The sequence below is a fragment of the Nomia melanderi genome, chromosome 11, assembly GCF_051020985.1.
Source record: "Nomia melanderi isolate GNS246 chromosome 11, iyNomMela1, whole genome shotgun sequence".
Taxonomy (NCBI): Eukaryota; Metazoa; Arthropoda; class Insecta; order Hymenoptera; family Halictidae; genus Nomia; species Nomia melanderi.
In genome coordinates, this window is record NC_135009.1 from 13,407,155 (window position 1) to 13,427,279 (window position 20,125).

General features: G+C 39.4%; 4 protein-coding genes across 13 annotated transcripts; 2 read left to right on the forward strand and 2 right to left on the reverse strand.

Annotated features, from left to right (window-relative positions):
- The first annotated feature begins 169 nt into the window (after nucleotides 1-169).
- LOC116432242 (prolyl endopeptidase) lies at nucleotides 170-12,064 on the forward strand. 8 transcript variants are annotated; one of them, XM_031988821.1, is made up of 14 exons: nucleotides 7,900-8,034; nucleotides 8,648-8,680; nucleotides 8,750-8,863; nucleotides 9,064-9,287; nucleotides 9,353-9,540; nucleotides 9,642-9,867; nucleotides 9,992-10,151; nucleotides 10,231-10,431; nucleotides 10,498-10,680; nucleotides 10,739-10,852; nucleotides 10,923-11,071; nucleotides 11,141-11,353; nucleotides 11,417-11,741; nucleotides 11,826-12,064. In XM_031988821.1, the coding sequence occupies exons 3-14, from the start codon at nucleotides 8,795-8,797 to the stop codon at nucleotides 11,889-11,891; spliced, it is 2,118 nt and encodes a 705-aa protein (XP_031844681.1). In that variant the 5' UTR covers nucleotides 7,900-8,034; nucleotides 8,648-8,680; nucleotides 8,750-8,794; the 3' UTR covers nucleotides 11,892-12,064. The 8 variants fall into 8 exon arrangements, with proteins under 8 accessions (XP_031844685.1, XP_031844680.1, XP_031844683.1 ...); XM_031988818.1 differs by lacking the exon at nucleotides 7,900-8,034 and adding an exon at nucleotides 8,116-8,154; XM_031988817.1 differs by lacking the exon at nucleotides 7,900-8,034 and adding an exon at nucleotides 8,161-8,308 and having other exon boundaries at nucleotides 8,496-8,680.
- Nucleotides 381-4,049, forward strand: LOC116432244 (uncharacterized). Its single transcript, XM_031988826.2, has 5 exons — nucleotides 381-985; nucleotides 1,904-2,565; nucleotides 2,674-2,907; nucleotides 3,009-3,169; nucleotides 3,329-4,049. The coding sequence occupies exons 2-5, from the start codon at nucleotides 2,320-2,322 to the stop codon at nucleotides 3,894-3,896; spliced, it is 1,209 nt and encodes a 402-aa protein (XP_031844686.1). The 5' UTR covers nucleotides 381-985; nucleotides 1,904-2,319; the 3' UTR covers nucleotides 3,897-4,049.
- Lipt1 (Lipoyltransferase 1) lies at nucleotides 4,180-6,667 on the reverse strand. Of its 2 annotated transcripts, none has more exons than XM_031988828.2 (4): nucleotides 5,875-6,667; nucleotides 5,521-5,628; nucleotides 5,002-5,215; nucleotides 4,180-4,797 (listed from the first exon to the last, which is right to left on the reverse strand). In XM_031988828.2, the coding sequence occupies exons 1-4, from the start codon at nucleotides 6,388-6,390 to the stop codon at nucleotides 4,448-4,450; spliced, it is 1,188 nt and encodes a 395-aa protein (XP_031844688.1). In that variant the 5' UTR covers nucleotides 6,391-6,667; the 3' UTR covers nucleotides 4,180-4,447. The 2 variants fall into 2 exon arrangements, with proteins under 2 accessions (XP_031844688.1, XP_031844687.1); XM_031988827.2 differs by having other exon boundaries at nucleotides 5,863-6,667.
- Nucleotides 12,065-12,119: 55 nt separating the features above from the next.
- On the reverse strand, nucleotides 12,120-20,037 carry Hydr1 (abhydrolase domain containing Hydr1). Of its 2 annotated transcripts, none has more exons than XM_031988830.2 (7): nucleotides 19,679-20,037; nucleotides 15,953-16,122; nucleotides 15,419-15,629; nucleotides 15,237-15,349; nucleotides 13,723-13,960; nucleotides 13,344-13,509; nucleotides 12,120-13,243 (listed from the first exon to the last, which is right to left on the reverse strand). In XM_031988830.2, exons 1-7 carry the CDS (start codon nucleotides 19,778-19,780, stop codon nucleotides 13,062-13,064), a joined length of 1,182 nt encoding a protein of 393 aa, XP_031844690.1. In that variant the 5' UTR covers nucleotides 19,781-20,037; the 3' UTR covers nucleotides 12,120-13,061. The 2 variants fall into 2 exon arrangements, with proteins under 2 accessions (XP_031844690.1, XP_031844691.1); XM_031988831.2 differs by lacking the exon at nucleotides 19,679-20,037 and adding an exon at nucleotides 19,362-19,522.
- Nucleotides 20,038-20,125: the final 88 nt, after the last annotated feature.

Sequence of the window (20,125 nt, forward strand, 5' to 3'; positions counted from 1 at the left end):
CTAAGGACACCGACGCCTGTACCGAAAGCGGGGGCGCGTGTTCCGCGATAACAGGACACGTTTCGACAGAGGAAACCCGTGTTTATGGTTCAGCTGACAGTAGACGGCGGCCATTTTACGTCAGCTGAGACGGTCGGTGACGACACACGCCGAGTGAAATATCTTCGCGCGTCGCTCGAGCTTCGGGGAATGTGTCGCGTCGCACCTCGCGGCCGAGGTAATTTCCAAGGCTTGTCATTTCGCCGTGAAGAATGTGCGCATTTCGTTTATTCGGGAAACGAGTCCGTCCCGCGTGAGACACGTCGACCCTGATCCGGTGGAATTTGGGAAATTCATCGTTCCGTCAAGGTAAATCGGTATTTTTCATGTTTCTCGGGCGACGATTGTATGTATTTCTCGATGGGACGCCCGAATCAATCGAACCGTTCGATTGTCGTCGAATGTCGAGTTGATGCTCGATGTCAGCTGAGGGCGCCAGTGACGAAACACGGCCGAGTGGAGTGTCTTCGACGATGGAGATACACTTTCTTGGCTGATGCGTAGTAATCGTGCTCTCGTAAACCGACGCACGGCCGTGATCGTTTTGTCCATTTGTGGGTGACTGCGCTGCCGAAGATGCCATGAGTTTAGAGAGGTTGAAAAGCCGGCTCGGCTGCGCCGGGCTCGGGCATCGCTGGTTCTACCGATAAATCGATCCGATGCGGCGGGTGGCGGCGGCGTTGTCAACGAAGGCGAGGCAGTCGCAGTGCTATACCGTATGCTTGTCATGGCGGCATGGAGGACGAGCAATGAAAATGGCCGGAAGATGCGAAGGGGGCTGGTGGGAACGAATGGTAAGGCCGAATAGAAGGCAACGGTCCACGCGTTCTCAGCAGCCTATCCTAGATTTATTTCCGTGGACGTTGCGCAATAAACACGCTGCGCTGTTAGCTCAGCGCTTGAACGCTACCCCCTCGCTTCGGCCGCGAAGAGGTGCCAAGGGCTAGTGAGTAACATTTAATTGTCGCCGGTTAAACCGTTCCTCCTTGTCGCGTAAAGGAATGCTTGACGTGTGTGTGCGTGTGCGTGTGCGTGTGTGTGAGTGTGTGCATTGTAACGTTATTTCTCGCCGTGAATGTAATGGGGATCTTAGTCATCTGCGTTGCGTTAATGTGGCTGTTTAACGCTACACACGCCTCGAGTATTCTTCGATACATTCTCCACGCGGAGAATGTTAAATTATACCTGTAACCAACTTTCGTTCCTTGTTTTTGTTCAATTACGTAAGGTACCTTTGCTATTTGATGTCTCTGTATGCACTAACGATAGATTATATTTTCAATTTATAATTAATACATGAATGCCATGGGGGTCATAGGTACCAACCAAATCGAATTGGTTCACTCGATTAAACGATGATTATTTGAGAACATTTATTTTAAATAATGCTACATTCAGCTAGATGAACGTGCAATAATAATGCAATTAAATGATTTAATATTTTATTTTTTTCGTGTATTTTGCTGTAGGAAATCATACGGTATTCAACGTGTTAAAATTTTCATTTCAACATTGATTTTCTAAATGTAATACAGGTTTTTATTGTTGGTTTTTGTTAGTTTTAAAAGGGGAAATAGAAATGTATGAACGTGAGATTTCCCGTTTCAAAGAGGGTCAATTCGTAAATTATAATTCAGTGGCGTTGCGCGCAGCCGAGATCAGTTCTTACGAACGGAATTTATCGTGGTCATCAGTTTTGGTTTGCGGTGTGGCTGTTTTTCAAAGAATCTACCCTCCTGTTTATGATACCCTCCATTGTTCCTGTTCACAAAGCGTGTCAGTCAGTTTAAAGGAATTGGCACGAGAGGCCCGACAAATAATGTTCATTCTCTAACTGTGCTTTCCTTTATGTATTTCTTCAAAGAGGCCTTATGTTTGTCCCGAAATACCCGAAGTGCCCAAAATCTCGCCCGGCGGCACTCGCGCAAACACGATGACGAATACTTCGTCGGGGGCAACATTGTTCTTGTCATTGCTGCTTCCGGATTATCTCGCACGGTTGACGTCGTTTATCGCCGGGGAAAAAAAAATGAACGAGAAAGGAAAGCATCGGATACACACTGACTTCATCGAATGATGCATCGCGATCGTTAACGCGTTTGCAACGATGTACACGCGCACAGCCGTGTGTAAGATAAGATTACGTAGGTGGGGCAATCACGATCATCCTGAGAACGCAACGAGCCTATCAGAAGTAATTTTGCTACGCACAATTCGTTGGTCGACTGTACGACCGGTATAACCTATTCACGCGAGATTCATCTCTGACAGTTCGATGCCATGACCGACACCGCTGCTGCGTGTCTGGTCATCGCACTCTTATTGAATATCATTGGAATCAGTGTTTCGGCTGAATTCACGCGAGATTGTTCGCCGTTGTGTGAGTGTGATACTTGGTACGAGTTGCCGCGTGCTTCTTGCACGGGCCGCCATCTTTACAACGTAGACACAGGTGCTCCAAGCAACGTGCAGGCCTTGGACTTGTCAGATAACGTCGTGTCTTCTTTAAATAATTTCGAGTTGGCGGTTAGTATGTTTCAATTGAACGTGAACGTTTCTTCGAGATTATAATGTTCTCCGACAGATTTTGAATATTGTTTTATTCTTAATAATGAAATGTTTGTTTTCGTCCAGAATATAGGACTGACGAATCTGAGATACCTTAATCTTTCCGGGAATACAATCAGTGACATTGATTTAGGCGCATTCCACGGCCTCGCTGACTTGACTGTTCTAGATTTGTCGAAGAACCATCTTTATTCCATTCCCGATGACATTTTCGTGAATAACAAACATTTGCAGATTTTGAAACTATCCAGAAATCATTTCAATTCTCATGTGCCGAAATTACGATCATCTTCGATCACGGTAATCGCAGAATTATTATTTCGTATTTATTGTTTATCGATGTTGTACATTGAGAAATGCGAGATATCGATTTTCCACGATCTCAAGTAATTTTTATGTAGGAGATAAGCTTGGACTCGTGTCAGATTAGTCATTTACCTCCGGACACGTTCAATGGACTCACGCGCCTCCGCCGGCTTGATCTTTCAAATAATTTGATGATTCAGATGAGCAGCGCTGTTCTACAGACACTGCACTTTCTGAAGAAGATATCAGTAGAAGGGTAGGATATACAAGTCACGTGGCATAACGTGTACTAATAGAATAATTTAAGAAAATGAATATACATTTTTTTCTTTTCATGCTAAATATTCTATCATATGTAGATACGTAAGGGACCATTGATGTACAAGTATAATTGGATTCTAATATTTCTTTGCAGAAATCCATGGTTGTGCAACAGAGTTGTACAGGATCTACACACGTATCTTGTGCACAAAAACATAGAATTCTCTGTAATTTGTGGTAAGAAGTATCCAAAGAAATTTGAGAAGATAGTTATTGCTCCAGCAATAAAGAAACCGACTTACCATCAGTCGATAATTGCGAATGCGACCGTTGTGGTTACCCAGAAGACTGAGCCTGAAGTCACAAAACCGTTAGACGATAGAGAGAAATCAATATATAAGACAGTGGCAAAGGAAACAAATATTATTAGTTTATATTGGTTTCTAGTTATCGGTTTTATTCTTGGTATAGCAACTGGAATGGTTTCTTCGTACATATGGTTGTCAGGAAAGTATACTCAATGTTGGAGACGAGACAATTTTCTGAATGACACCCAGAGACACTCTTTGCTATTCAGTCCATATTTATTAAATAGTGTAGATAGTAACGCAAGCCTAACAGAATCTTGCCCTGGCACTCCTCCGCCATCTTATAGGGACGTTATGTTGCGACCTAGCACCTATCGTTGCCTGTCGAGAACATCAAATTTAAATCCCGTTTAGTACAGTGTGTAAATCACTCACATAATAGGATTTTCTGAATGTGTATACATTTAAGAAGAGAATAAAAAAAGAAGTTAGTAATAAAAAATTGAAAATCGCAATGCACCGGTGACTTGCACGTATTTTAAATTTGTACTGAAATGACGATTAATATTTTCATAATGATCATGCATGCAGGTCTAAACGCTCACGATTATCGTTGTCTTGTATGAATGCTTAGGATTATTAATGTTAGTTAACGCTCACAAGACTGATCAATGCAGAGTAATTGAATTTCAGTAAGTTAATTAACAAGAATATTTATTAATACAGATGATTTATAAGCATCGTATAAGAGTAACGTAACAATATAACACCGGGATATATTTTGTGGAATATACTTATTACAATTTATATTACAATATATTAAATGCATTATAACAATCGGCGGTATTAAGCCTTTTAATAAAATTGTATTATTATACAAATCTGTACTAATCTCACAGCTTGTTATATGGTAACTCTGTTTAGTATACAACAATTTAGGCACAATCATTATGATTGCTGTCGGGTCATTGCGTAGCAATCATATTACTTTTATCTACTTTTTGACTCGTACTTAACGTAACCGTCCGACACCCAATGGCGGTTATAATATTTTCCGTTACTTCGTGGTTGTATCTTGTACCACGTAGATTAGTTATCACACTCGCGTCTTGGTTGAAGTCATTTGATACCAAACCAGCCGGAAGTCTCATTTTAATTTCGTCGATGATACCACTTTCTATTTCTAATGTTAGATTAAACTGGCGACTTCTTCCATCTTGAGCAACAAGGTCCAGTACACGAGTTACAGAGAATCTTGGCGATTTTCCGTAATTCCATTCCCAAGAACGGAACTGGTTTACTAATTTGTTGAGTCCTTGTAACAAAATTATTTTTAATTGTCATTTTTAGATTTCCATTAATTTAATAGTTCTAATAATTCTTGCCACTTATATTAAGTTTTGGACTGAGCGAATACTGTTTTCTAAATACAACAAATTTATATTTTTCATGCAAGATTCCATGACAATATATAAACGTAATATACAACATAATAATTGTAACTTTTAATATCACATACCTGGAAACCAATCCTCAGTTGGATTGATGTACTGAAATCCTTTCTGTTGTTGAATATGATTTTGTCCACCATCTTCTAAAACCAGTGCCTTCGTACGAAGATATTCCCAGCCAATCGCATTAATAAGCTTATCCATGCTTATGTGTGAGTTCACATCTATTAAATTTTTTATTGGAGACCGTACAGATGCGGTGGCATTAGTGTCTATGTAATCCTGTAATATTATGAGCAAACTTGAAATTACTTATTCAATACATTTCAATGTAACGATATACCATTGAAACAAAGAGTAATAACATTTATAAGCTATGATAATAATCAAACTTTTTTCAATATACTGTTCAAGACAGGCTGTGTAAGATAAGACCATATACTTTTTTTTACTCCTTTTTCCTTATACTGTTTCATATCGCCCGTCACATGGCAACTGTTTTACGCGCAACTTATCATCCGAGACATCCTGTACGCGCGTAGACTTTGCACGGAAAATCCCGCGATAATCATTCGAAAAATATTTACCTCTTTTGCTTCGAGCGCTAAGTTTAATGCCGATTTGTTTACATCGACCAATAGCGTGCAGTGATGATATGCGTTCCGTTGTCCTAATTTTGCTGCAGTACCAGACACCTGCGTTCGAATACAATTAAGGAAACATAAATCGCGTTTTCGCAAACTATACATCTCCACTAAGAAGGTTGTTCCAACTGGTTGCAGTACTTATAAAATTTCATATAATCCGCGTCTCTCACCCCACAAAAAAAGAGACGTAAAACTATCTTGACAAATAATTAAAAAAAAAAAATTGCTTTTGGAACACCCTGCACGAAACTAAAGGAACATATGCATATTTTGATACATTACATTAAAGGATACTTTGTACACGCCGTCAACGACGATGTCCTCCCGTTTATTAATGTCAGCCTTCACGCCCCATTCCCGGTACAGAGCTCGCGTCACTATCTCCAAATTGTATTTCCGATTGTATCGGCTCTTTGGTGTGAAAAAGGTCAGATTCAGGTTACCCTTGTCATGATAGACAGTACCGCCGCCGCTGTTCCGTCGGGCCAGCGCGATACCGCGCTTTTCCGCCAACTGAGCATTATGCTCGATCCATGGGTTCTGATGTCGTCCGATCACCACACAGGGATCGTTCCGCCAAAGGAGCAACAGGTGATGATTGTTAAAATCGTAGTTCCGGTAGAACCAATCTTCTAACGCTAAATTGGTGAACACATCCGTGGATTGCGATATGAATACTGACTTTTTTATTAACACGTTAAGATCCCCATGTTTCCCATCGAAACCGGTCGAATACTTTGACACCTGCGAGAAGTTTCCATACCGACACCCGCGTCCTACGACGGACAGAACTCTACTGATTAGAATCATCTTTACCGTGATTGTGTAACTTCAATTTCTCTCCCTCTCAGGTGTTTCCTCCTGATGCTCTCTCTCTCTCTCTCTCTTACGTGCGAACGAAGGTCAAACGGACGAAATAGGTACCGATATGAAAACCGTACTCCCTGGAAAAGATATCTACCTCGATGAGATCAGTCTTTTGACTATGAAATATATATGATCCGTTCTTTTCTTGTGCTACTGCTTCCACGTGTGGCGAAATCAGCCTTGGTTTCGGTTAATAGTTTCGTCTGTAGATAGCAGTCCTATTGACAAGATTCTCTCAAAACGTCGGATTGACTAGCGGTTATGGAGATCAGGTAATCGTGGAGGGCGATCGTTTGGTGTAGCCACTTCCAGGTCTGATCCAGGGAGTTGATACGGTATCGGAGACCTAAACAGTCTCGGCAGTCCTTTTGCATTCCTCCGTGTGCTGACAGGTTGGAAAGACACATTCAAATTACCCGCGACGAATTGATGGATACGTGTAGATTCCAACGACCTCTTCTTGTCGGATATCGGAATGAAGTTTCACGAGGAATACGCGTTTGATTATTTTCCGCGGTGAAGTAATTCAGAGACGATGACTGCTGCTAAGGCACACCAGGAGTCCTTGTACACTTTTAGGATTGAAATGAGCACCGAGCCATTAGGTTTTGATAATATATCAAGTCCGTGTGGTCGGAGAAAGCAAAGAGGGGGTCTTTATACAAATACAAAGAGGTTATCTAAGTTCGCAGCACAAAGTACAGCTGACCGCGCCTGATATCGTCGCGATGCAACTCTCCTCGGCGAGTCGCATCTTGATTCGCGACGAACCCTTCCGCAGCGTTCGTTTCAGGCACGTAAACGGTATTATATATGCCCTTCTGTACGGATTTACACGGGGAACATTCATAAAGACACACCGTCCGGCTGAAACTTGTCGCTTTCGGGTTCATTTTTGTTCCCACTGCTTGTGGCGCGATCTAGGAAGGCTTTGGGAATGAGGCGACGGGCGTCAGCCAATTGGAACAATGAAATGACTTTCACTACCCGTGATCTTGTATTTATGGGGGCATTTATTAAATTCGTATTTAAATACTGCTGATAGTTTTACTATCAGCTTCGGTATTGTTACTTGTAAATACAGTAGATGCAATTCGAACATATGATAAATTCGATTAAAAATTGGATGCTTAATTTTGACTAATTACAGGTTACTTGTGTATAGTAAGAAATATACATTTCAACGTGTTTGAGATCATGATTATTTACAAACCTAGAGAAATTGCTTTGTACGTAATTAAAAATATTTTTAAATATACGCTTGGACAATTGTTTAAGGACTTTTTTTATTTATATTGTATTGATCGAAAATGTCAATAGTTTGATCAGTATAATTGTGCCATTTAGTAATGGTTTTATAAGCTTGTCACTATTTCTTAAGATACATTTTATATCGGTATTGCATACGGCACTGCGTTTTCATGATTTGGCGACTGGTAAAATCGTATGAAAAGTTACATGTACGTGTCAGCTAACATCAGTTGCTACTAGAAGGGGTAATTAAGGCCAATTGATAAGAATATATTCTTCATCCTTCCGTGTCGAGAACTTACTAGCATTATTATTGAAGTTGTAATTACGCTATTGGTAAATTATTGTTTAAACTATTCCAACGCTAGCTTCTTAATTTTTATGATGCACACAAGTACATAGACGCATTTATATACACACGGACACACGCATATGTCGATTAAACTCATAAATGAAGTACGTATACATTTTCTCAGAAACGTTTTCTTCGAGTTATCGATAGACTTTTATCTGAGACCATACAAATCGCCTTTAATTACAATGATTCGGTTAATTATGAATATTGTATGTGCGTAATTACATTATATCAGCTGGTTTAAGTTTGCGTAAGGTGAATGCATTTCAGAAATTCTATTGCTTATTAATTACATTTGGGTAACTAAAATTATCGGGAAACAAAATTATTTTTCTCGTAAATGTATAAATTTTTAATTTAAAACTATTTTCGTTCGTAACGATTTTAAAGCACCTTATTAGCAACAAAAAGAAACAATTTATAATACAGTATTTTAAAATAGAATGTACAGATAACGTTTGTGTGACCCTGTGTATAATGCGTTTGGTGGTTGTGTCGGTAATTGCAAATACGATAAAGAAATGTTGTTTGCATAAAGTCGAAAATAGTGCCTATAGAAATCTATTAAAATTCGGTGCTTGTAACCACTTGCAGTTTATTCGCGCATCCTCTTCCTCCACGGTTAAAGTAAGATTTTTGAAAACATTTATAACTAACACTATAATAATTCTAATCGTGTCGTTTCGTTGGATATAGGTGCCGAATCATTTAACAGAAAACAGCAAAGGACGTCGAAACATTATGGAAAAATTGCAATACCCCGAAGCGTATCGGGATGAAACCGTAGTCGATAATTATCATGGAGTCGAGGTTAGAATGAAAAAAACACAGTCATTTTCCAGAAATGCATATCTAAATCAATATCAATAATTACAGTTGTAAATGTGGTTCATAAGCTAATTTTGTTTAGTAATATTATCATTATATAAACATTTATATGTACGAATAATATTATTTTCTATTCAAATATGCAAAATCATATATATTTAAATCACAATATTTCATATTAGGTACCAGATCCTTATAGATGGCTAGAAGATCCAGATTCTGAAAAAACCAAAGCATTTGTTGATGCCCAAAATGCTGTTACTAAACCATATTTGGAATCGTGTAATGCACGTGAAGATATTTATAATCGGTTGACACAGTTATTCAATTTCCCAAAATACTCATGTCCTAGCAGACATGGCGATAAATACTATTTCTATAAAAATACGGGTTTACAAAACCAAAGGTACTTGCATGTTATCTTTAATTTGTTATTCTTATTATGATGTTATATAAATTTATATCTTTTAGCGATTTATATGTACAAGATACATTAGACAGTGAACCAAGAATATTTTTTGATGTAAATAAATTATCAGAAGATGGTACTGTTACAATTTCTATTAGTAAATTTAGTGAAGACGGTAGTATATTTGCATATGGATTATCTAGTAGTGGATCTGATTGGTGTACAATTCATTTTATGGATACGAAAACTGGTACGGCAAATACAGTTCATTTCTGATAGTTGATATAAGTTAAAAATGTTTTCTATTTTGTTATTTAGATATATTTATGTTTAAATAATGTTTCTGATTAGGTGAAAAATATCCAGAAGTTTTAGAAAAGGTCAAATTTTCTGAGATAGAATGGACTCTTGATAATAAAGGCATATTTTATAGTTGTTATCCAGAACAGCAAGGTAAAACTGATGGTTCCGAAACGGAAGGCAATAAAAACCAAAAGTTATGCTATCATTTTGTTGGAACACCACAGTCAGAAGATGCTATTGTAGTTGAATTTCCTGAAGAACCTTTATGGAGGATGTTAGTGATATACTACTACTTATTATTTAATTGATTAGTTGTAGACTGTTCCAATTAAGATTCTTATAAAAAAAAATTATTTAATATATTCTTTCTTTGTAATGTATTTTTATTATATTTTTAGTGGTGCAGAAGTTTCCCATTGTGGAAAGTGGCTAATTGTTACACCCGTGAAGAATTGTAGGCTTAATTTATTGTATATTGCAGAATTGAAACCAGATATGAAATTTAAAGAAAAATTGCAATTAACTCAAGTCATTCATAAATTTGAAGCCGATTATGAAGTTTGTGATATATAATGTATATACTTTTTTTTATTCGTTTTAATTGGCTTCATTTTTATCAGTTGTTTTGTTTGCACAGTATGTAACAAATGAGGGGTCTAAGGCTATATTCCGCACTAACAAAGGTGCACCAAACTATAGACTAGTAATTATAGATTTACTGGATTATGCGGAAGATAAGTGGGTCGACCTTTTATCGGAACATTCGCATAATGTATTAGATGCTGTCTGTGCGGTAGACCAGGATAAATTTGTCGCTTGTTACATTGAAGATGTTAAGGTAACAGTAAATAAGTAGAAAGAGATATGTAGCAATAAATCTAACAATCATAATTTTTTTTTTTAGAATATTCTGCAACTACATAGTTTAAAAACAGGTGAAAAATTGAGAACATTTCCGCTTGAACTAGGCAAAGTAATCAATTTTACAGGAGACAAAAAATATTCGGAAATATTTTACCAATTTACATCCTTTTTGATTCCTGGTATTATATACAAAGTTGATCTTAAAACTGACGAAGAACCACAGGTTAGACTAACAAAAATTTGATAACTCTATGATGGAATCAATATATTTATTTTTGTAGGTGTTACGGGAGATTAAAGTAAAAAACTTTGATATAAGCTTGTATAAGACTAGTCAAATATTTTATACTAGTAATGATGGTACAAAAATTCCAATGTTCTTAGTAATGAAAAAGGCAAGAGTTTGGCATTACTATTTTTAACTGCACACAAAGCAACATAGAAGTAATAAACGATTTTATTTAGGATGCAGTTTTGGATGGCACTATGCCAGCATTATTGTATGGTTATGGAGGTTTTAATATAAGCATTCAACCTACATTTAGTATCACAAAGCTAGTTTTTGTGCAACACTTGAATGGAGTATTAGCAGTCGCAAATATTCGTGGAGGCGGGTAAGTTTAAGGGCAATGGTTACTTACTGATGAACATGTCTGTTGTACAATTTCATAACTATGCTTTAGCGAATATGGAACAAAATGGCATAACGGCGGGAGGCTCCTTAAGAAACAAAACGTGTTTGACGATTTTCTAGCTGCTGCTAATTATTTAATTGATAATGACTATACAACACCATCAAAGTTAAGCATTTTAGGTGGCAGTAATGGGGGATTGTTAGTTGCTGCGTGTGCAAATCAAAAACCTAATCTATTTGGTGCTGTAATTGCTCAAGTTGGGTAAGTTGATGAAGCATGTTCATAAATGTTCATAACTGTCATTTCTACATTTTGTATTTGTAGGGTAATGGATATGTTACGTTTTCATAAATTTACGATTGGTTCTGCTTGGGTATCTGATTACGGTAGTTCAGATAAAGCTAAAGACTTCGAGAACCTTATAAAATACTCCCCTTTACATAACGTAAGGGTTCCAGAGAATGGACAATATCCAGCAACATTACTATGGACTGCAGATCACGATGATCGCGTGGTACCATTGCATAGTCTTAAGTTTATCGCAACCCTACAGCATACGCTGGGGAATTTACCGCAACAAACTAATCCCTTGCTTATTAGAATAGATACCAACTCCGGGCATGGCAGTGGGAAACCAGTTACGAAGATGGTTAGTGGTTGAACAGTAATTGTCAAGTCATACGCATTAGTACTATTCTTAGCAACGTTCACTATTGAATCCTTCTTGTTTCAGATTGATGAAAGTACAGACATTTTAGTATTTATAGTGAAGACATTGAATATTGAATTTAAATTGTAAAACACTATCAAGAATATTAAAATTTTTATATTTTATACTACGAATAAGTATCGTAACACATTCGAAAATATTCTGCGAAATATTGTTTCAGAATATTCCAGCATGCTTTATCGCAAATTATTTTGTGAAGAAAATTTCTGTTTCTGAAAAATAAAATGTCTCATGCAATTTACTGTGGAGTGTCCATGTGTTCTTTGAGAATAATACTACGCTTGGTAATAGATGAAATTGATATATCAATTTTTTTATTAAATACTAAATAACAAATATACAGTTTATTATTAAAGTATGGCATTGCTATTCGGTGTTTTATATGATTTCAACATTAAAGAAGTAAAACAACGTGATGCATCGTGAATCGGGCAAGTCAACAGATTTACGTTTACGATTTTTTTAATATTGTGAAACACAATATTATCTGTGAAATGTAATAGTAGATATCATTTTCTGTATCACATTTAATGATATTTTGATCGTACAAAATTTTCTTTTGCCTCTTTTTCAATTATACAATTGTTTTATATAATTCATCCAATCATTCAAAACAGTGCTAAACATTTAATATTGTTTTTAATACTGATACGATGGTCTATTAAACATTTATATTCTGTCACTAATGTTTTAAATAAGAAACTTTTACTTACTGTAATTGAACGATCAAATGAATGCAAACTTCTGCCAATGATACTGCTACTTCGTGTTTCTAACAATTTCGATTGTTTTTAATAATACGTCAGTACTGTCACGATCGCGCAACTGCCGTGAGCGATCGTGTATCCTCTTCCATTAACGAAACGGAGTTAAATGTATTCTGATAATGATTAGTTACAAAACGTTCACGTTAAACTTATTGCGTTAATAATAAATATCACTATAATATTCCTATATACGCGAAAATGAATGTGCGTATATCTGTCGTGTATTTTGTAAAAAATTATACCTATACCATTAGTAACTATTGCTCCGTGGACCATTGGTAAAAATGTTTTTTCTTTTTTTTTTATAAAAGTAATGAAACTTCCGTTATTCTTATCACTACTAACATCACATGTGCGGTACCCTGAATGCATTCAATCATGGCACGTGATCGTTTCCTCTTATATAATTTCCAAATGTAAACAACACATTTCGATACCGATTGTCGTGGATGAATTTGAAACTATAAGTTCGTCACAACAATTGATGGTCTACGTCGGTGGTGAACAGCGCCGTGAAGAACTGCGAGAACAATTTGCCTATGTACTGTTCCTCTTTGACCGGCCACATGCCCTCCAAGAAGCCAATATGGCCGCCGCGCGACGTTACCACAACAGCAACCTTTTTCGTTTCCGATATCTCCTTCAATGGGATCGCTGCACAGGCCGGGCAACGCGAACAGAAAACAGAAGATTAATTACACTGAATTGTTACGCGAAACGATTAAATGTCAATCTCTGAGAAGCTAATTTAAACCTTGAACTGGTTGAAATGGGTCATCAGCAGCGCTGAGGCATAATAGCGGCACATCAATCAAGTGCAATTTGTCGTGTATGGTTGCATTCGAGTAGTACTCCTCCACGTCTCTGTAGCCGAACTGTTTCACCGTGAAGTGCGAGTCGAATTCTCGTACGGTTTGGCTCTGACGAATGAAAGACATTATTCAAAAAACAAAAATCATTTCTGTTTTACCTGAAGGTATCATGAGTCTAAATTCAAACGCATCAGAAGGATACATTCAGATTTTTCATTAGATCAGAATATTTTTATGTATTCCGATCGTTTCTAAGATTCTATATAGTTGTTAAAATTGATTACAAATTAATAGATTGTTCCTATGCCTCAGGAAGCTTACTTTAAGAAGAGTCTCGATGTCCACATCGAAGAACCCGCTTTCTGTAGCGTAATGTAACCGCTGTACGTTTTTGCGCAGCGTGCTAGCCAGGTATTTATTCATCATCCGATTGAAGTAATTCTCTTCCGTGTTTTTCGCCGCGGCGAAAACGTTCCAAGGGACGGAAATCAGGAAACATCCTCTCAATTTATTCCGCGCCATAACGCCTTGCTGGGCTAGATAGTTACCCAGTATTAATCTGTAAATCCACCAGATATATAGAAACCATTAGAAACGACAATTGACGATAATTGAATCATTATCAGTGTAACTTTTAATTGGATCGGCTCGTCGGCTAAAATTCGAGCAGACATTCAAGGCAGTGTGAATCAAGTGTATGATTCATGTTCAGGATTCAACGGTTATACCACGCCAGTTTACCACGGTCAGAATGGTGGGAGTAACCTATGAGCAGCCTTGAGCGGTCAATTGATTTCGCTGTAACTTAGTAATAATTTCACATACAGCGCGCACGAATAGCACTTGCACAACCGACTCTTTTGCAAAAACCGTGTAATTGGACAGTATAATTCTCATCTGCGACACATTCAACCAACGGTTCTCAATCTACACGAATGGTGCACAAAACATTCCAAAACTATAAAAACTTGATCGCTAGGCTGTCGATCCTTATATAAATTCAAATTTCCAATTTAGAACAATAAAATTACAATATATCAGCAACTGCAATTAATTTTTATAGTATCCCCAGCGAAAATTAGAAATCCTACATTTCTTCGATCTTTTGTTTTCCTTAGTACAAAATTTGATTTAAAATCTAATAATTTTAGTTTCTTTAAGATTCATTAAAATAGTCAATATTATAACTGGTACAATATTGGAGCCTACAGAGTTCAAAGGTTAACCCCGTGCCGTATTTCTTTCTGAACTGTGATCGATCTAACTTTACAATAAGTTATTGAAAATAAGAGAAAATTAGTCTTATTCTCTCAACATATGTTCCACGGTATAATCATTGATAGCAGAGGAATAATATTAGCAAACAAATTCAATAATATTCGTGTTTGTTTAGTTCTATTTGAAATCTTGTGGTTAACACTAGGTATACGGAGTGCGTCAATTTGACGCATACTGAATTTTATAAACACTACTTGGCAAACGTTTATATCGGTTTTGGTTGATGCAGTTACAAGAATACGTAATAACCTAATTTTAAATCCCTAACTTCCAAGATCTAAATGGTCGAACATCAATTTCTAGGAACAACAGAATAAACCGGACAATAAATGTCCGTAAACGTGTTAAAGACGCTACACATTCGTTTCATATATCCATTCGCAGTGTACATTCTACGCAATTTTGCGCTTCCAATCAGCGCACAAGAATCTACAATCTACCGATCGTATTAATCGAACGACACGCGAGAGAGAAACGATTGAGAACCTATGTATTCCTAAGAAAAGAAATGCGTGCAAGTGCTTCTCGTATGGATTGCTCGAAACGATGGTTATTACCCTCCCATGGAGATCCCCGTCGCTCCGAGAGGCACATGGGGGTAAAGTTTCCTCACGTGTTCAATAACTTCGGACAGGTCGTCGCTGTTCGCCGCGCAATACGTCCGAGGAGTCTGCAAACGAGACGCAACCGTGAGCGTGATCCTCATCCGATCGTGCGAGCCGATCGATCGCCTACGTACCTTTAATTCTACGCCTCCCAGGCCCCTGTTATTGAAGATCACGCACCGTATGCCGACTTTTTTCGCAGATGTGACCAGACACTTGATGTACTCCGCCTGGCTCTCACCGGTCAGCCCCGGCAGAATGATCACGATCGGCGAGGTCACGGAGGATCCTTCCTCGGCCCAGTCCAGAGCCACTTCACCTCCGTCCGACAAGGTCAGGATTTCTCTGCGCGAGAACGAATTAATTAGACCGAGCCCAGTCGCGTGTAGGATAATTAGCTCTACCTCGAGCGACAACCGTTTGCCCTGTGATTTACACAAGTTTACTGTTCGATCAGCGGAGATTAATTGTACACTCGTTAGAGGCAAATATTTGCGAACTGAAACTAAGTTCTTAATTGGCAATAGTGTTCTGATTGCATATCACGAGGCAAGAGGTTCGTTTCAAAGAGACCCTTCGCAGTGTCCTCTGGATGCTGAAGAATGCTTGAGAAGCGAATATAACGTCGTGTTCGCTCTAGTAATTAAGTTCAAGGTAAACTCATCAACCTGCGATAAACAATCGGTGGTAAGATCCGCGCTCTGAGCAGGCTCGCTATAATGGTCTGCGCTCTTGATTCGAAGCACCATAAGGTCGGCCAAAATTTGTTACTGACCAACGGCACGTGGTCCTCGAGGAACGATCGGAACGGCCCGTTCGCGCATACCAGCATCGGCTTCTGAAATACGCCCAAGGGACTAATTATCTTTCGCATTCGACACTGAACGTTTGCCTGACTGTTGTTTCGACAAATGTTTCCTGGAGCTTCGAACGTGTTTCACCCTAATCGCACGTGTTTCTATAACGAATCGTACGATGCGAGTCGCAGTCACTTATGAGAATAAAAGGAATGAATAAAATGTTATCGTTTTTGGAAATGCAATATGAGATGATCAAAGAATTTAAGTAGAAAGTTCGAATGCGACACGAAGTCACATCGTGGTTCGTTTGGGGTTAACACTTTGACTGCCACGAGAATTCGAGCATTTGCATAATAATACTTATTCCTTCATAACAAAGGCAAATGGTATCAAAGTTAATTATTCATGCTTCGCTATCAGTGTGCATATATTTCACTATTATCTAGCTTATGTTACTGAATATTTGACAACGTGTTAATATTCTCACGTCGTCAATCGTGAGAACTGTGATTCCGTGCAAGATCGGATTCAATGTTTATTCAGAGCCCAATGATTCTTCGGGAATATTAAGGGACATTTTGAACAATTCCATTTTCATCGGGACAGTTACGTAACAGCCGGTAGCGTGTGCAGCGAATTCATTTCGCTTTGAAACAGTTTGTGATCTTTTTCCGAACATCGATAATATTATTCAGCGAGACAATTAGATTAGGCTACGTAATCGTAGGAAACGGAAAATGTGTCAGCTATTGTTCTATCCGTACCGGCGCGTGGTTTGCATACAACGGAACGAAACGATATTAATGTATACACTAGCATTCCGTGTTCATTATAAAAAGATGCACCGCAGGCGATTGTTTTCGGTTCCAGGGAAACGAGAACAGGTACAGTTTCCGGTATTTAACCCTTTGAACTCTGTAGGCTCCAATATTGCACCAGGAATAATATTAGATATTTTAATTAATCAAAGAAACTACCCTGCAATTATAAAATTTTCACACATCCAAATTTTGCTCTGAGGAAAATAAAAGATCTAAGGAATGTTATGGCATTATCATTTTCGCTATGGATACTATAAAAATTAGTTGCAGTTGCCGATAAATTACGAAACCATCTAAGGGTTAACATCCCCTAGCAAAGGCAGCGTTCTTATGCGAGCCACACGACCACGTGAATATTGAAACATTGTCAATCTTTATTCAAAACAGTTTATTTGCGGAACACAATGTTTCATTGAAATACTTCCTACTTTTTCCCGGCGACCTTATTTCTCCGTCCGTTACTCTTTTGAATAATTTATGATCTCGTTACGCGGTTGCAAAAATGATCCGAATAAAGCGCGCGATGCATCCCATTCATTCGTCGAATCCGTCTATTCAGAGACGCTTTATTATTCTCGACTGCCTCATTCGGACCTCGGCGATGCGATTATTAGCGATGGGCATTCGAATCTCAGCTTCGAGACGGTTTGAAATGTTTCCAAATACCGTCCCAGGAAAACTGAGATATCAACGTGTAATAACAATCCGAATCGTCTCGAATCGAACTCGTCGCGTCGAACGATTAACGATGTTCATCGGGAATGAGAGTTTTTGGTCACAGATTTAAAAGGATTCGAAATGTATGGGGGACCATCGGCAGCGGTTACCTGTTCCGGCGTTCGCGATACGGTTGCGCGCGCATTCACGCGGTGACGCGCGCGCAATTTGCCCGGTGCGAGTGCCACGGAGTTTTAAGGTCAAATTAATAAATCGTGCATCTCTCCTCGTGGCTCGCACGGACCACGAAGGGTCGTGCGACTCTTCGGGCCGCCTCGTATCACGGAAATCCTGATAGCGGTATCGGCGCGGTACAACGTCGATGGTTCGGCAAGTGCTCGATAAGGAACCTCGAGGGAAACAGCTCGAACTTTGCTTCGCGCGTGTATTCGCGACGAAATCGCGAGCGTTTATCGAACAGCACCGATAAGTCGGAAATGATAAACTTCGAGGTAAATCCCTCCGCCGGTGATTCAACCAGAGATTGAAATTTCGTCGTTGTTAAAAATTGTTGGAAGTAGTTTTTGATGATTTGGTAGCATCGTTTACTGTCACAGTCGTGTTAAAATGAGGTGTTATGTTGCTATGATTATAAGAAAGTTAGAAATGGTTGAAAGTAATTCTTAATTATTTGGCAGCACGTTGACCATGACAGTCGTATTGAAATTATGAGGTGTTATGTTGCTACGATTATGAGAAAGTTAGAAATAGTTGTTGACAGTAATTCTTAATTATTTGGTAGCATCGTTTACTATGGCAGTCGTGTTAAAATGAGGTGTTATGTTGTTATGATTATGAGAAAGTTAGAAATGGTTGTTGAAAGTAATTCTTGATGATTTGGTAGCACGGTTCACCAGAACAGTCAACGTGTCAAGATAAGGTGTTATTTTGCTACGATCATGAGAAAGTTAGAAATGGTTGTTGGAAGTAATTCTTAATTATTTGGCAGCACGGTTGACCATGACAGTGGTATTAAAATTATGAGGTGCTATGTCGCTACGATCACGAGAAACTAATTAAAAGAATGTTCACAAAGGCCGAAATATTTGAAGAATCATTGAAGCTTGAAATGATCACCAGCAACCGGCGTTTACGAACTGTTTCTAAATGAGTTTCTACGAAAATTTATAATAATGTAGGTTAGACAATATTATAATAGAAGAAATCTGACATAATTTTCATTACGACCAAACGAGTGACACATAAGCTCAAAATCCTGTTGACAGCGAACGCGTTACGTTTCCTCGCGTGAATGAAATTACGCGTGAGAAACGGCAGAGGTTGCGGCGCGAAGGACGAATTGATAATCGCGAGGAAAAAAACAGTCGCGACAGGCCGGCCGAAAACGACTGTCGATGTAGGTCCATAGGACAATGGGTGTCGCAGCGCGGCAATTACTCTTCCTCTGTGCCGGCGCGTGCCGATTCGCCGACGGCACGGTCGCGAAACGAAGACGCGGCTCGCAACGTGTCAATAACCCTTTGATCGCCACGGAAATCAATTGACGGTGCGAAACTCTCCGGGCGTGCTCCTCTTTTTTTTCCTCTCGTATCTGTTCAAATGGTGTCTTCAATAGAATCAAGGCAGTCTCGATATAGGCGCGACTATGAGCCAAACGCGGCGTTGATTGAGCTTAATGAAGGTTAAAAGTCTGCGGATAAACGATAACGTCTGCACCGCAGCGCGATCTCAAAATTACGATCCATGCGATTCCAATGAAACCATCAAACAACTAATACCATATCATTCCCTTGCAAGCGATACACGAAAGCAAACCGAACCGATTCTCCAAACGGAAAACGAATATCCGAACGTTTCACAGATCCACAATAAAAAGTCAATAGATCCCCGGTGACGAGCAAAAAGTCGATTGACGCAACGCGTTCGATTCCGTCGATGATATCCCAGTCCAACGGGTGGTCCGTAAAACGATCGACGCTGGGAGGGGATGAACGTTCTCAACGGGGGTGGCGATGCTCGAAAGTGAGCGGAACGTGATCGATGACTGCAGCCGGGGGCGGGGGCGGGGGAGAGGGTGGGGGGTCGGTTTACTCACTTTGACAACTTCGAAAAGATAATACACGCAGAATCCGATGCCCAGCAGCGCCCCGTAGTAGACCGTCGGGATGTCGAGGAGTGGCTCGAGCATGTTCTGCATGTCGTCGCTCTACCGATAGACTGCGCGTCCACCGTCCGACGTCGATGATGATGGCCAGGACCGTTCGACAATCCTCGCTCGCCGAATGCCGGTAGCCGACAAACCGATCCGCCGCGGCGTTCGGCACTGACATAGCGCGTCCACGCGCATGACGTTCAAATAATTGAACGGCCAACTAGCTTACCAGCGTTACACGAGCGACCGGTACCGATAGCTGCGCGGCGCGGCGCGGGCCTATACAGAGATACGCCTCGCTGTAGGTGTGCAGAGTCATCGCGAGTCGGTCACGTGCGCACGAGCGGATCCGCTCTCATACTCGCGGAGCGGGACTCGTCGGCACTGGAC